The sequence below is a fragment of the Penicillium antarcticum genome, assembly GCF_028974205.1.
Source record: "Penicillium antarcticum strain IBT 31339 chromosome Unknown utg000009l_segment0_segment0, whole genome shotgun sequence".
In the NCBI taxonomy this organism is placed as follows: Eukaryota; Fungi; Ascomycota; class Eurotiomycetes; order Eurotiales; family Aspergillaceae; genus Penicillium; species Penicillium antarcticum.
In genome coordinates, this window is record NW_026695307.1 from 4,013,367 (window position 1) to 4,028,091 (window position 14,725).

Below are 14,725 nucleotides of genomic sequence, written 5' to 3' on the forward strand. Positions count from 1 at the left end.
GGACCATCGTTGCGCTAGCATCCAATGGAGCGTGGATTTCTACATGAAGTAACTTTATCTCTTATCCTGCTATTACGGCTTCTTTCCAGACTCCCGGTCTCTGCATGGATAAAACCATCCTTAGAAGTTCACCTCACATTGCCGTTGCCAGTATTGCCCCTGCTCTATTAGGATTCATTAAAATAAGCCAGTATTCAATTTAACGTCAATACCCATTAAAGACAGCTGATGTTGAAAATGGAGCGCCTACTACATTCAACAGCTTCAGCCATATGTGCGGCAGTCAATGATTTGTTCGACTCGAGACCCCCCAATCATCAGGATCCCACCATACTCGAAGCTTGAACGGAACAATCATTCTAACGACTAGAAGCAAAGTTTTTGCGTTGAAAACAAAATCTTCGAAATCTATTTGATGGTTTTGTCCGATCTCATGGTGCTTTTAAATAAAACGATAGAACTATCAATGGACGTAATGGACGCCCAGAAACTGACAGAAGCGTTTTGTCTCATGCCACCAGCGATTGTAAAAACAGAGGCTTATGTAAGACGTCAATCACCACCTTGCTCAACGACACACTACCTCGAAGGATTTGAAAGAAACGACCGCAGACAATCAAAATTACCGAATCACGAAGTTGGACATTCTCAACAAGCAGACAATGTGACGTACAAATTGGGCAAACATGCCCAATGCTCTTTTTCTATCAGACCTTTTATTTGTCAGTGACCCCTTTGTTAGCAGTTCTTTGACGGATAGTCTATAAAGACCACTTTTTGTAGATAGCTCACTGAGGCATCCTTTTCTCTATCCCTTTTCTTGGCCTCTAAGGTTATAAGACCCTTGTTTGAAGACTTATTGCTAGCCAAGATATTGTATTAAGAGCGCTATCAAGCTTCACTTCCCTATTACTAGATCTCTTCTAGATGGAATATTACTTTTAACCTTTTTGGATAAGGGCAAATCTTCCTACTAATAGTAGACTCTTTCCTATTTAGTCAAGCAGTATTTCACATTACGACTAATTGATAAAGTCTTATTAGCTTAACAAAAGTACTTTCTTTTATTAATTTTCATTGTTAACGCCTTTAATATAGCGGAATTAGTATCTACCCCCTAGGTTCTAGCACCTTCTAACCCCACTTTATTTTAAAGTCGAGGTCTTCTTTATCCCAGTCCCATGTCAAATACACTGGCCACAAATCTACGACACCAGGCCAGGTACTGATCGTGATATTGATCGATTTCATTGTTATGAAGCTGTGGAACAAGATAGAGATACGATATCACCAGAGGATAGTACTAGGTGATATCTAACTGTTCTATTGTGTCCACAGCCATGAAGTTGCACATTACAACCAAGACTGGTAAAGATAACAATCGATTCTCCTTCCCCTTAAATTTTATAAGTGCATTTCGAGGCACAATTACTAGGCTTGGAAGTTAATAGTCCGCTGACAACATTTTTGCTATCTGTTGGAACCTCAAATCCCCGCCCACGCTCGACTTAAGTACTTTTGTTCGGTCCTGGCAGCTTGAGACTGTTTGAAAAACTTCACTTCGTACGGGAAGACAAAGCCCCTGTATTTTAGAGGTCATTGGAGCAATTCATTGTATCCGATGTCTCATTGTTCTTGCGTCCACCTGTGTATACGCAGATTATAACCTCGTTTTGGCTTATCCTAATTTGCCGTTCTGTTTCTACGGCACTTTATTTTGACTTTTATATGAATACAAACTCCCTTATATTGAGACTCACTCGGAGCACACAGAATGTTCCATGGTGCATAATATCATTTTCCACAATCGCTGAATCTCTGCCCGAAGAGGCAAACGATTTCATCATCTAGAACATCTTCAAATTTTTAACTACATACAGTTCCGGTTTGTTCATGTCGCTTTTCATGCAAGTTAGAGTTCATCGGTGAGTTGAACATCACTTTAATTACAGTCTCGTAATAAAAGTCCTATATTAGATATTCCTGGTAGTTGCTACACGGCACGAGCGAATTAGATATGGTTCCTGGGACATTCGGCCACTCGCTAACATGTTTGAGCACGTGTGTGAATATCTTGAAATATGAAGCAATCTAAATTTCATCGGCTACTATGAATTCTTCACCACACACTCTCCCCACGCCAAGATTGGTTAAGACTGCCGAATGACCCCTCACATTAGTGTGTTGCCAAGAAGAACGCTAGTCCACAGAAACCTATCAAGCTCAAAAGATAAGACATGCGCCGCCAGATGTCGAGCCACAATTTTATTGTAGGGTCGCAAGCCGGTGGTCTCCGGTTCCCTGCATGCAGATCTCACAAATATACCCTGCTGCAATAGGTGGAAGCGCGAAGTCAAACTCGTCCGCGGTAAGTAAGGTGACCATTCAGGGGCCGCTTTGACATTGAAGACATCCTCATGGGCATCTGTACTTGCTGTAACGTCGGTCTGCATACTGCTCTAGTCCGACTTCAGAGTTATAAGGCAACCGATAAATTACGCGCCGAGAAGAATGCGGGGACTGAATTATTTAAACAGAGCTTCGCTGCCAAAAAAATATTCAGAGACCTGCTCACCCTTCTTGGCTGTTGATCATTCGTAAACCCACGCAGGATTTTTTTTGAATATTTTCCCAGATGGCGCCTCTTAACAAGATCGCTCTTGTCGCTTTTGGGTCAGTGACGGGAGTCAATGCGTGGGGCTCACTAGGTCATGCTACAGTGGCATATGTTGCCCAAAACTATCTTACCTCCGAGACAGCAGCGTGGTATGTGCACTTTGTGATTCCAAACAGCAACGAGTCTATGGGTCACCTATTTCAAGATTCAATGCTGATATTTTTCAAGGGCGCAAGGTGTTCTCGGAGATACCTCCGACTCCTACTTGGCTAGCATTGCCTCTTGGGCCGATTCATATCGCGCAACAACCGCTGGCAAATGGTCTGCTTCGCTCCACTACATTGATGCTGAGGACAATCCTCCAACGACCTGCAATGTAGACTATGAGCGCGACTGCGGCAGCTCAGGGTGCTCAGTGTCTGCTATCGCCAACTACACCCAGCGTGTAAGTGACGGTCGACTTACCAACGACCACACAGCAGAGGCTCTCAGATTCCTTGTGCACTTCCTCGGTGACATTACGCAACCACTGCATGATGAGGCTTACGAGACGGGCGGAAACGGCATTAAGGTCACCTACAATGGATACAGCGACAATCTTCACTCGGACTGGGATACCTATATGCCGCAGTCATTGATTGGTGGAAGCTCACTCTCAGATGCGAAGACCTGGTCTGAGACTCTGGTCAGCGAGATCGACTCAGGAAGTTACAAATCCGAGGCAGCTAGTTGGATCGAGGGAGACACTATCAGCGATGCTATCACCACATCTACTCGCTGGGCTTCCGATGCCAATGCCTATGTGTGCACTATTGTCATGCCCGATGGAGCTGCCGCCCTGCAGACTGGCGACCTCTACCCTGATTACTACAATTCTGCCATTGGCACCATTGAGCTTCAGATTGCAAAGGGTGGCTACAGGTTGGGCAACTGGCTGAACATGATTTACACTTCTAAGATTGCCAAGCGCGATTTGGAAGGATTTGTCAAGATGACCCGTGACGCGGCTCCAGACCTGTCCGGTCGGGATCTTCTTCCGAAGCCTCGTCCTATGAGCCGTGCTAACCTTGCTAGAGCGGCTATGGACGGGTCATGCTGCTCAGAGAAGCGCGATCATAAGCACTGATTTGGTAATGTAATTAGCAATCTTAGTGGGAGCATGGTGGAGTCGTTGAGCGTGAACTCTTTCAAATATAAGAAGTTACTCGGAAGCGTGTATTATGTATTCTATGTACAGCAGACTATCCCAGAATTTCGGATGCCTACCTCTTCGCTTCCACGTTATGACATATCGATCGTTGCGAGATAGCTGAATTGGTATTTCGTAAGTATTGTTCCAAACAGTCGATCATCCCTATGTTGCGAACATAGAAGTCTGGTTGTATCTACACCAGGCCAAGATAGGCAATGATTGAGGTCATAGCGGCGACTTGAAGCAACGCGAGTCCGGAGAAGTCAAGTCTGGCTCCGGAATTCGCGGGGGCTGATGTGGTAGCAGCTGCAGAGGATCCCGAGGAGCTGGTCGAGGAACCCGACTCTGATTGACCGGCTGAAGTAGCAGTGCCTGTCGCAAGGCTCGAAGTCGTCAATGGGGTACTCGCGGCTGGAGTGGAAGTCCCGACTGGGGTGGAGGGCAGAACCATAGGAATTGAGGGAATTGAACTGGTCCACATAGGTGCGGAAGAGCCAACAGCACCGGCAACAGAGCTAATAGCGGGGATAGGTACCGGTACAGCACTGGTAGGGACGGCATAAGGTGTGGAAGAAAGCTTCGAAGCAGAAGAAGAGGCGGCGGCGAAGCATGAGTCGCCCGTCAATTGGATTTTCGTACATTGCGTGACAGAAGTACTGTTGGAGATATAGATGTTGTCTCCGCCATTTAAACCAGTCGCGCATGCAATGAAGCTTGAGCTACCATCAAACTCGAGGGAGCCAGAAGAAGCAAGAGAAAATCCGGATGTACCAGTTGAACCCTCGTCACACTGGAATTGTGTAGTCTCAGCTGCATGGTGTGTCAGTCATCGACGAGCTGTTGAGTTTGTTCATCGGATGTTACTTACACGTCACAACACAGCCACGGCCCTCGCTATCGGTAATGATGCTGTCCGAGAGGCAGAACTGAGCAGCAGACAAGGTAGTATCGCCGACACGGACCTGACCGTCACTTAGTTGACCAAGCGATCCGGAGATGCCACCGGTGGCAGTCAAATGAAAGCAACAGCTGTCGCTGCGACCAACAAGTGCGTTAGTTCCGGCAGCGAAGGCTGCAACAGCAATGATGTTCTTCATTGTGGTAGATGAATCCAGCAAGAACAAAATGAGGAGCCAAGAAGAGTAGGGTGACTAGCGCGCTAATGTAGAGGGAACTCAATTCACTTAAAGAGTGGCTAAAAATCGGGGAAACGAATGTTGAAGTAGCAGAGGAGAGCGATGTCTCCTTGTTCGGAAGTGGGTAGGGATCAACCTAGGCTACGTAGTTCCACAAGCATAGGGCCAGCTGTTGTAATCTAGTATAGCAAGCCACTGCTATCTATCAAATTGATTCGTCAACATCCGGTCTATACGCACTCCACATAGTTGTTGTTCCCATGTTAAAATCAAGTACCATGGGGTGGCGTAGCGGGGATTTTCCCAACGCCCAACACAGGACGCGTGTTCACGGGTGAAATCCCTGCCCTGCTCCCAAGTGAGCGATCGCAGACTGCAAGTCAATCACATATTCTGTTCTCTGAAATACAGAGTGCCATGTGTCTCATATAAAATTTCAAATTCTGTTGCTCAGTGAACCCGGTTTCAATGGACTCATCGGTTTTTTGGGCTGCTTTAGACATCCGAGAAATAAATGAAATCATCCTGTCGCTTTTGGCTGTTATCGCTAGCACGCCCAGACTTCGACTTAGTTCAGCTAAAAAAGTTTTCAACAGCTGCTTGGACGCCACTTCCAAGTTCCTGCGTGGCATGAATGGCACTAGGCTTTTTGTTTGGATCTGGACGGGCCTCAAGATATGAGCATGCGTGGACGCGCAACCAAATTGTAAGTGGCTCTTGTCCATTTCTTTTTTTTTCCCGAAGTCAAGCCCTTTAAAATCGAGTTCCTCAGAACTACACTAGACAATGAGAATCCAAACAAATGACGTCATTTCAAGCACGACGCATCCAAGCACCAAATATGAGCAGGGGCCAACGCCTAGGCTTGGCTCCGCCTATAATAATCTGGCGAATAGCTATGCAATCCTGAAGTGGCCCTATGTTTTGTAGACTGTGCCGCTATGAAGGCATAGTCTCGGCACGAAAGCCCCTAAGCGTCATTGTTCTCGACATTCGAATACTTTGGGTTCTAATGTCTCACTTTTTCCTTTTTTTTTAAAAAAAAAAGAAAATAGCTACAAACTACCTCAACCTGGCTTCAACAAGTGCTGCGAAGCGTGAACAGGGCTGCAAATATGCGCCAATGTCTTCTCACTACGTAACAAAAAGACATTAGCGAGATCGAACCGGGCTTGACCTCGCGGCGTATTACTAGCACGTAGTATCTGTGGGCTAACCCAACTACTGATACCATAATAGTGCCAGTTTCAAGCTGACTATTTAGTTCAAGTTGCATTAAGATGTGCCATCATCGAGTTGCCAAGTCAGAACGGGCTGAATATTCCGACAATTGGAATGTCGTGTATTCCACCAAGTTCCATGCACTACTATCTGTCTTATATATTATAGATCTGAGCTTCAGGAGCACTCCGAGAGAGCGATTGAAGGGATTGGAGGATGGGAAGGTTTCGAATTCTTGAAACACAGCGGTGCGGTGCGCGATTGTTCTTCGATTTCACCAGCCAGTGAACACTCAATTACACGCATGCAAACTTATTATCGTTCGTTGTGTGAAATCATGTCCCCCGAACGATAATACTTGGACATGTAAGCTGTTCGTGTGGTTTTTGTACGCGCTTTTGGGTGTTGCGGATCTGTCAGCCTGAGTTGAACATGCTAAATAGTATATTGAAAACTCAATGAGACTGGATCTAGAGGAGTCATGGGTTGGTAGAATTCATAAAGCAATCCAGAATCGTTGAAATACAGTAATGGTTCAACCGCGGTACTGGAATAGAGCTACGGGATTAGTGGGGCGTCTACGTCTGTAGGCGTACAAACTCTAAGACCTCGTAACTGGTAGACGTACCACTGAGATTTCAGAGAGTTTTTTGAGATGAAAGAGTACATTGCTACATGTATATGTGGCCACTGGATTGTGTCTTGCTGTTGATTTCATTAACTCCGCGCAGATATCGGCGTAATTTGAGAAAACGACGATATGTCATATCTCTCCACCATGGGGTGATAAAATTGGAGAAAGGCTACAGCTTGTTGTTTTCAACCTGATATAGAAATTTATGATCGTATAAATGCTGAACTGGATTAGCGATGACAGGTTTGAGCGTAGTTTCGGCCTTCGGGCTCAAGCCTACCTTATTTGTTTGTCTTGTTTGTCTTGTTTGTCATGGTCCTCATCGGCTTATTAACTTGCTACGTCTCTATAAAAGACTCATCCTTAGAGCTTCTTGTTCTTAATGTACAATGGAAAGTATATGACAAATCAAGCTCCTTATTTTGAAATCGAAAGAGTGGCTAAAATAATCTATATGACAAAGTCTATGGGAAACTCTATGATGAAGTCTAATCTATGAATGAATAAATGAGAACAATGAATGAAGGAATGGAATGAAACAGATTGGACACTTTCAAGTGTCGGTCGGTCGGCAAGGGATGAAATGTTTGACGAAGCTGAAGAATGAATGGTGAACCTATTCGGCTTTCTTCGAAGCCTTGGTTCTCAACTTCATCAATGCAAAGACCAAAGCGTATCCGCTGATAGCGAAAATCACACATATAGCTGCATCTCTCCATCCAACATAGTAATGATTGATGTTGAGGGTTGTCAAGTAGTCACTGCCATTTTTGTATTGACAGACCTTGCATGCCGAGGTAGCGTCAGGGTTAAGCAAATTGATTCTCCAGCCATTCCCCGCCATATAGTTCGACAAGTACTGTCCGCAGGTTCCGTTGGTCGGGTCAAAATAGGCGAACTCATCCTCGTTGCAAGTGACCTTCGCATCCCAGATGCCAAATGTCAACATTCCAGAGACGACGTAGTTGAATGGATTAAGCCAGTACATCCAGTATCTCCAGAATACGTTGAGCTGATTGTATGGAACAAAGACACCACAGAAGAGAACAAGGAAGCTGATTACCAGTGGGTTCACCAGCGCAGCGAAGGTCGGGTTGGGAGAATAGGCAGCAATAAACTGGCCAATGCCAGTATAAATCAGTTCGTATATAAGCATTATGAAGAAGATAGCTCCAGATCGGTCGGAGTCGTGAGGCAATCTCCAAACGGGGTAGTACCAACACGCAAAGTAGAGAACGGCACAGATGCAGAGGTACGGGAACTCGGAAACAATGAGTCCCGTCACAAACGCGACCCACGAGTACATCTTGGACTTCTTTTCACGGGCATCGTAGATGTCACGGCGTTGGATGAATAGGGGTTGAAGCTGGTTGATGACACCGGGTGCGACGAAGACAAAATTGAAAATCGTGAACATCTTCAGGTTCAAAGCTACCACACTGGGGCCAGGACGCCAGAAGGAGAAGCCATTGAGTAAAGCCGAAATGATGTGAAGAGAGAACTTGTTGTTGACATAGTTGGTGTTTCGGAAAAGCGCAACATTCATGCGCTGAGTGACGATCTTGGTCTGCTCCCAAAGAGGCATCGAGAATTCAAACCCATCGTCAACTGTTCCTGGAGGCTTGACAGCAGCGTCCTCGATCATTTCGTCCAATTCTTGGATCATCCGTGTTTGCTCAGGAGAATCGAGCCAGATCTGATGCCAGTCCTTGTCCTTGACAGCTTCGATACCACCAGTGACCACATCAATCATAAACTCAGCTGCGTTGGCATCGGTAGGACACTCAGCTCCATATTGACCAAAGTAGTGCTTAATTGTAGCGGCGTTAGCACCAATGTCTCCGAAATAGACGGTCTTTCCGCCCTTCGCAAGCAGGAGAAGGGTGTCAAATTGAGCGAAGAGTTGTGCTGAGGGTTGATGTATTGTGACCTAAAAGATTGAATGTTAGCAGTATGATCCCACGCATATCAGAAAGGAAATTTACCAAAACAGCCTGGCCCACATCAGCCAACTTGCGAAGGAAGCGTACTGTGTTATAGGCGGATTGTCCATCAAGACCGGATGTGGGCTCATCCAAGAATATCAAAATACTAGGCTTAGACACTAGTTCCACGCCGATTGTGACACGCTTTCTTTGCTCGACGCTGAGTCCATTGCCAACAGAGCCAATAAGAGTATCTGCTAGATCGTGAAGCTCAAGAAGATCAATGATAGTGTCTACATACTTCAGCTTTTCTGCCTTGGGAATATTGCGGGATTGGCGTAGAAGGGCAGAGAACTCGAGGGCTTCTCTCACGGTCGCGTATGGCTCATGAACATCCAACTGCTCACAATAGCCAGCCATTCTCTGGAAGGAAACCGGAAGCGGTCGTCCATCAACCATGATAGAACCCTTGATGGTACCGTCTGTCTTTCTCTGTGCAAGAACGTCGAGTAGGGTCGTTTTTCCGGCACCCGAAGAACCCATGAGGGCACCAAGCATACCGGGCTTAACCCAGCCGTGGATATTATCCAACAACACCCGGTCGCCAGTGGGAGTTTTGACAGTATAGGTGAGATTTCTCCAAGTGAAGATAGACGTGTTTCGAGAGAGGTTGTCATCGTCAACCTCAACAGGCTCATCAGTAGTTTGGCGTGCAGTCTCCTTTTCCTTGTTTTGTGCCTCTGGATCGGAGCTGGCAGCCTGGTGCTTCTTCAGCTTCTCGCGTGGAATGAGTAGGGTTGCACCAGATGCACCACCCGACTTCCAGTACGATGTGCAAATAATGGTGAGAACGGCGAAAAATCCCCACCATCCCCAGACGACACCAAAGTTTCTCCACATCTGAGAGGCCTTGTAATGAAGAGATCCAAGATACTGATCACCAGTGACATAGTCTGCACCGGGCAAAGCGCCACCAATACCCGCGCAAGCTTTGTTGGCTATTCCAACATTCTCATAACCAGGACCGCTCGGGATCAAGTTCATACCGACACAAGGGATATGACGGTCGTGGAATTCGTTGGACATTGCGGCTTGGAATGCGTAGGCAAATGGGTTCGTGTAATACAATTCGAGGAACCAGTTCTTCATCTTAGGCTTCGGGATCATGTAACCAGCATACATGACAATACCCTTGACGGCGGTTCCCGAGATCTTCGATGCGGCCTCAAAGGTACTGAACGCGGCTCCGATGAATCTAAACAAAGCGGTGATACACTATTGATGACCTGGTTAGCCTGTATATGACAGTATGCCAGGAAATGGCTCAAAGCACTGCCAACTTACCAAGGTTGTGGTAAACAAAATGATCCAGAAGGTGAAGAAAGCAGCCGCAGTGTGTTTCAAGCCAGACATCCAATAGATGACAACCGAGAAGATAGAGCACTGGAACAACAAAACCGGGAAATCGGCTGTGATTTGAGCCAAGCAGAAAGCAGCTGGGTGATACATGGCAAATGATTTATGCTTTACCAAAACCGGGCGGCCCTTGAAAGATTCGGTAACCTCAGACATGGCCACGATGCAGTTGTACAGCAGAGAGAAGAAGACCGCACCACCCTTCGTGAATAGTCCTTCAGATGTGTTCGGAGAGTCATAGAAACATGAACCGGCGATCAAGGCCATCACGCACGACAAAACCTGTTTGATCAAGAAAGTGGATTTCTCACCCCACAAGATTTGATACTGTCGAGTGGTGCATGCGTTGACCTGAGCCCAGAAGCTAGTGGTCAAGTTGCTTCCCTTTGGGAGATGCCTCGACTTTTCCCACGCGACCGAGTGTTTAAACGCATCCGTGCGGTCACGGCTCAGGTCAGTGTCGGGATAGTCATAATGGGATGCCATCTTTTTGTAAGTCTCGGACTTTTCGTATTCAGCCAAAATGGCATCGGCATTTCTAGGGAATGTGTTTTCGCAGCCTGGTCTGATTCTTCGCTCTGTCGGAACAGTCAAACCAGTGAGGAAATCACCTATCTCGAAGTTAGCCTTCGCCCACTTTCTCTGCGTTTAAGACATCAAAACTCACCGATATTTGCTCCATCAGTGTAAACAAAACCAAGATCTTCCATGAAAGGCTTGGCTTCGGCGGCAGGGCCATAGTAAATTTGCTTGCCCTCGTCAAGAACTAAGACCTTGTCGAAGAGGTTATAAATTCCGTTTCCTGCTTGGTACAGGGTGACAATAGTAGAAAGACCGAGGACATCGGTCATGGCACGAAGAGCTTTTGCCCACTCCAATGCAGTACTGGCATCCAAACCACGGGTACTGTTATCCCAAGAAAAAATAGAACCCTTGGTTGCAAGACACTCGACAATAGAGACTCGTTTCCGTTCGCCGCCGGATACACCACGGACAAATTCGTTTCCGACCTTTGTATCGGCTGTGTGTGCGATGCCCATAGATTCCAAGAGGAACTGCTTCGTCTCGGCTGTATGGTCTGTAGCACTGTTGGTTCCATCTGGTAGATGGAATGGAACTTTCATTCTGGTGGCGAAGTCCATGGTTTGGCCGACAGTCAATCTGGGATAGAACAGTTCTTCTTCTGTGTTCATCACAATCTGACCATTATAGCTCTCGGCTTCGGAAGCACTCATGTTTCCAAATCGCACATCACCCTTTATGGAATGGTAGCCCTCGCGGCGGTTGGACAGCATCTTGAGAAGTGTGGTACATCCCGAGCCGGGCCGGCCCAAGACAAGGAGCATTTCACCAGGCTTCACGCAGCCATGACTTTCTGACAAAATAGACTTGAGTGGTGGTTTGCGGCGGAAGTCTCGGATCAACTGAGGAACATTGAATTGCGAGATCATGTTTTCATTGACGGCGGCCTCGGCGGCAAGGACATCGACCGTTAGGTCTTGCCATGTGACACCAAGCTCACGCCTTTTGAAACCGGCAGCTTCGTCTCGCTCTGCATTCCGAATAACATGATGCTTCATGTGCCAGGTAACGTCCTTCTTGGGTGATTCCGGGGCTTTGCCGTTGCCAGCATATAGGGTCTCGGCACTGCTGGCTTCGCGGATGTTGGTGTGAGGTACGTGTAGGGTTTCCACACTGGTGAAATCGTGGGTGTTTAGCTTGCGAACAGGCAAATCATCGGATCTGCGTTCTTCGTTCTTGTTTTCAGAGTAGTATTCGCCATGAGGTTCGGACGCCGACGTATCGTCGGGGTCGTGGTTTTTGTCCATTATAGAGAAGGGATTCGGTGAGGGAGTGGAGATCGGTCAGGGAGTAGAGATCGGTCAAAGAGTGTTAATTATTATGTTGAGATCAAAGATCTATTGAAGGGGAGAAAGACCAGGGTATTTATTTCAATCCACAAAATACTTTCTTAGGGGTACTAAATGTGTGTTCCGACTACAGATCCGAAGCAATGGGGAATCCAACAGCCGTCATTGGACATAACTGCCATCTTTGGCCGGAAATCAGTTTATACACACTTATCAGTTCATAAGCATCTAATGCGGCGGCTATTGGTCCACCCGCCACTATGTATAGATCCTGAGAAGGGAGCATCCCTGAGAATCGGCACGCCGGCCGAGCTTCAATGGGTGGTGGAGCTCATTGTTTTGACAGATCTTGGGTCGAGCAAACTACTGCAAAGGCTCATACCAAAACAGGATAATCAATGATTGGCCTACATATGCGAGTTTAAACCCGGAGAAATGTCCGATCTGTTGCCTACTTGGGTTTTGGGTTGTCTTTGGATCCTTGTGAGACTTTTAGGGGGCGCAGACGTAAAATTACTTGTCTATGAGATATTTATTAGCAATCAACAATTTGTTTTGTTTCCACTTCCACTGTGGATTCAAGTAGGATAAGATGCCGGCAATTATTTAGCAGGTCTTCCCTTTAGATAACCTTCGCGATGTGTGACGGTTGGATAAGCCCAGTGCGTTAGATGGTTGCGGTATATTTTATGCTCAGACGAAATACAGTTTAACTTTAGATCATCATGGCGCCTTATCGGAGACGACATATGTACCTGCATAAAGAAATCGGGTAGAATTAAATTGTTTTCTATATTCGATGCCGAAAAATATAGCGGAAGAATTCCGCTCCCGAATTCGTGAGAGGGTGTCAGCCCGATAACGGGTGTGACGATCCCGATCTACCCGGCCAAAGCTACGTGCCGAATTCCTGGATACTTGTACCAGTCCAAATTAGGAAATATGTGACTAGCGTCTTCTTAATCAGGCAATATGCGAGAAGGTGTCTGGACTCATATTGCGGGTCTAACATTATCTTCCAGGGGCTCTCGACTGCTTTGCTGTGCTTTGATCAGCTAAGTTGTGCTCTTAGCGTAGACTATGCCTTAAGGTCCCGAATCTTTGGCCTCTAGCCTGTTATGCCGAGATCCGGTCGCCCAATGACAGTTTGAATTTATTTTGCGATCTTTTATTCAGATGACGAATGGTCTTAGCACTGAATTATGCTCGGGCCGTTGGGGCTATGAGACTGTATTATTCCCGAAAGAGTCATCCGTCTGTTAATCTGATACCTGCTCACATGATTTGCGATCCAATGCATTTTTTTTCTCTGGCTTGCAGGCATGCAGCCTCGGGTAAATCATTGGTCCTGGATTTCAGTGAGCTTATAAAGCTCATGTGGCAGAGCCTTCAGAGGCAAAGCAGTGAATCAACCTTTTCAGGGTCTTAGTGTCGCCAACTCTGAGATTTTTATCTCCATTTATGAGTCCAGGCACTGCCCTCGAGGGCTTCCACGAATGAGCAATGGTCTGCAATCTAAACCACCTCTCCCAGCTCTTTGCACTTATCACCGATTTCCTGACCTGCAGTCCATGTTAGCGGCTGGCTGAGCAAGCACAGAAAGGTGATCTCAAGCTACATGAAACACTGACTCTCTTGCAAATCCAACAGGTCTCCCTTTGCTCTACTAATGCCCTGTATCCACTCTCCAAAATTGCCTCCCTCCCTTACTCTGTCAGTCATATCGACTTCTCTCCAAAACCCACTCCACCCATCATCAGGAAAGATGTAGCCCTTTCGTGTCCAATCAAGGTCGCAGGCAATATGGAACGGCCTTCAATCACAATCCGAGATGACGAACTGCAAATGGAAATGTATGGGCATTAACGGGGCCGCATCACGATGACGTTTGAGACTAGCTGTGATTTCGTAGATCGTCTCTTCTCCCTACAACTCCCAAAAGTCTGGTTTGGTCCAAGCCTTCCTTTTGTCTCTGTAGCCTTTGACGTGCTCGCCGAGAATTTTAATACCTACGTCCAAGCCTAATTTCTAGCCATCATCATGTGTCCTGTCCACCGGGTTCACCGAGGTTCGAATGCTCTCAGGGGAGACTTTGAAAAATTTAATGCTCTCTTGCCCTGAAAACATCACGGAACAGGAACCTGACCTCCTGGCCATTTTTGAACTTCTCGGCATCCAAGATAGTCACTTTGAAACGGAAGTATATAGCTCTTCCATCGCCATACCTGCCCCGTGTGATCTCTTCGCAGCAGATTTCCATTCGAGGCTCGACGGCCGCGACCAAGGGGCGATTCGGACCGAGTGACATGCTGGTCATCGCCTTATATGGCGTCTTCAATATCGTGATCAAAAATTATCTGGTCTCCTTTGGTGGCCAAGTTGGATATATGAGCCGGGTCGATCAATTACGTATCCCGTAAGGCCAGAGACTTCAGGCCTGCCATCATTTGTTTCATCGCATCGATTGCGGTGACTACCCAAATAAATCCCTCTTCGCCGACTGCTGGGGTATGCATCGGATTGTTCGACGCCTTCGTTATCGTACTGATTCTTTTCCACCGTATAGCCCGCATTTTGGCCACGGGATAGGATTGTCTGTCTTTTAGACGGGAGCCGCCCGATAGCCGTCTTCTGAGTCCTCACGATTACTTTCTTGACAACTGGAATGCTTGCATGCGTCAAGCTCTGTTGAAAAATTCCACTGTCATATGTT

At 46.7% G+C, this 14,725-nt stretch overlaps 4 protein-coding genes across 4 annotated transcripts; 1 reads left to right on the top strand and 3 right to left on the bottom strand.

Moving 5' to 3' along the window:
- Positions 1 to 2,635: 2,635 nt before the first annotated feature.
- N7508_009876 (S1/P1 nuclease) lies at positions 2,636 to 3,743 on the top strand (the record flags this gene model as incomplete). Its single annotated transcript, XM_058467938.1, has 2 exons — positions 2,636 to 2,766; positions 2,846 to 3,743. 2 exons carry the CDS (start codon positions 2,636 to 2,638, stop codon positions 3,741 to 3,743), a joined length of 1,029 nt encoding a protein of 342 aa, XP_058315784.1.
- Positions 3,744 to 4,002: 259 nt separating this feature from the next.
- N7508_009877 (uncharacterized protein) lies at positions 4,003 to 4,906 on the bottom strand (the record flags this gene model as incomplete). The annotated part of the gene is made up of 2 exons (XM_058467939.1): positions 4,003 to 4,619; positions 4,678 to 4,906. The coding sequence occupies 2 exons, from the start codon at positions 4,904 to 4,906 to the stop codon at positions 4,003 to 4,005; spliced, it is 846 nt and encodes a 281-aa protein (XP_058315785.1).
- A 2,510-nt stretch (positions 4,907 to 7,416) lies between these two features.
- On the bottom strand, positions 7,417 to 11,970 carry N7508_009878 (uncharacterized protein; the record flags this gene model as incomplete). The annotated part of the gene is made up of 4 exons (XM_058467940.1): positions 7,417 to 8,730; positions 8,786 to 10,000; positions 10,070 to 10,752; positions 10,809 to 11,970. The coding sequence occupies 4 exons, from the start codon at positions 11,968 to 11,970 to the stop codon at positions 7,417 to 7,419; spliced, it is 4,374 nt and encodes a 1,457-aa protein (XP_058315786.1).
- A 2,143-nt stretch (positions 11,971 to 14,113) lies between these two features.
- Positions 14,114 to 14,320, bottom strand: N7508_009879 (uncharacterized protein; the record flags this gene model as incomplete). Its single annotated transcript, XM_058467941.1, has 1 exon — positions 14,114 to 14,320. One exon carries the CDS (start codon positions 14,318 to 14,320, stop codon positions 14,114 to 14,116), a length of 207 nt encoding a protein of 68 aa, XP_058315787.1.
- Between the last annotated feature and the right edge of the window lie 405 nt (positions 14,321 to 14,725).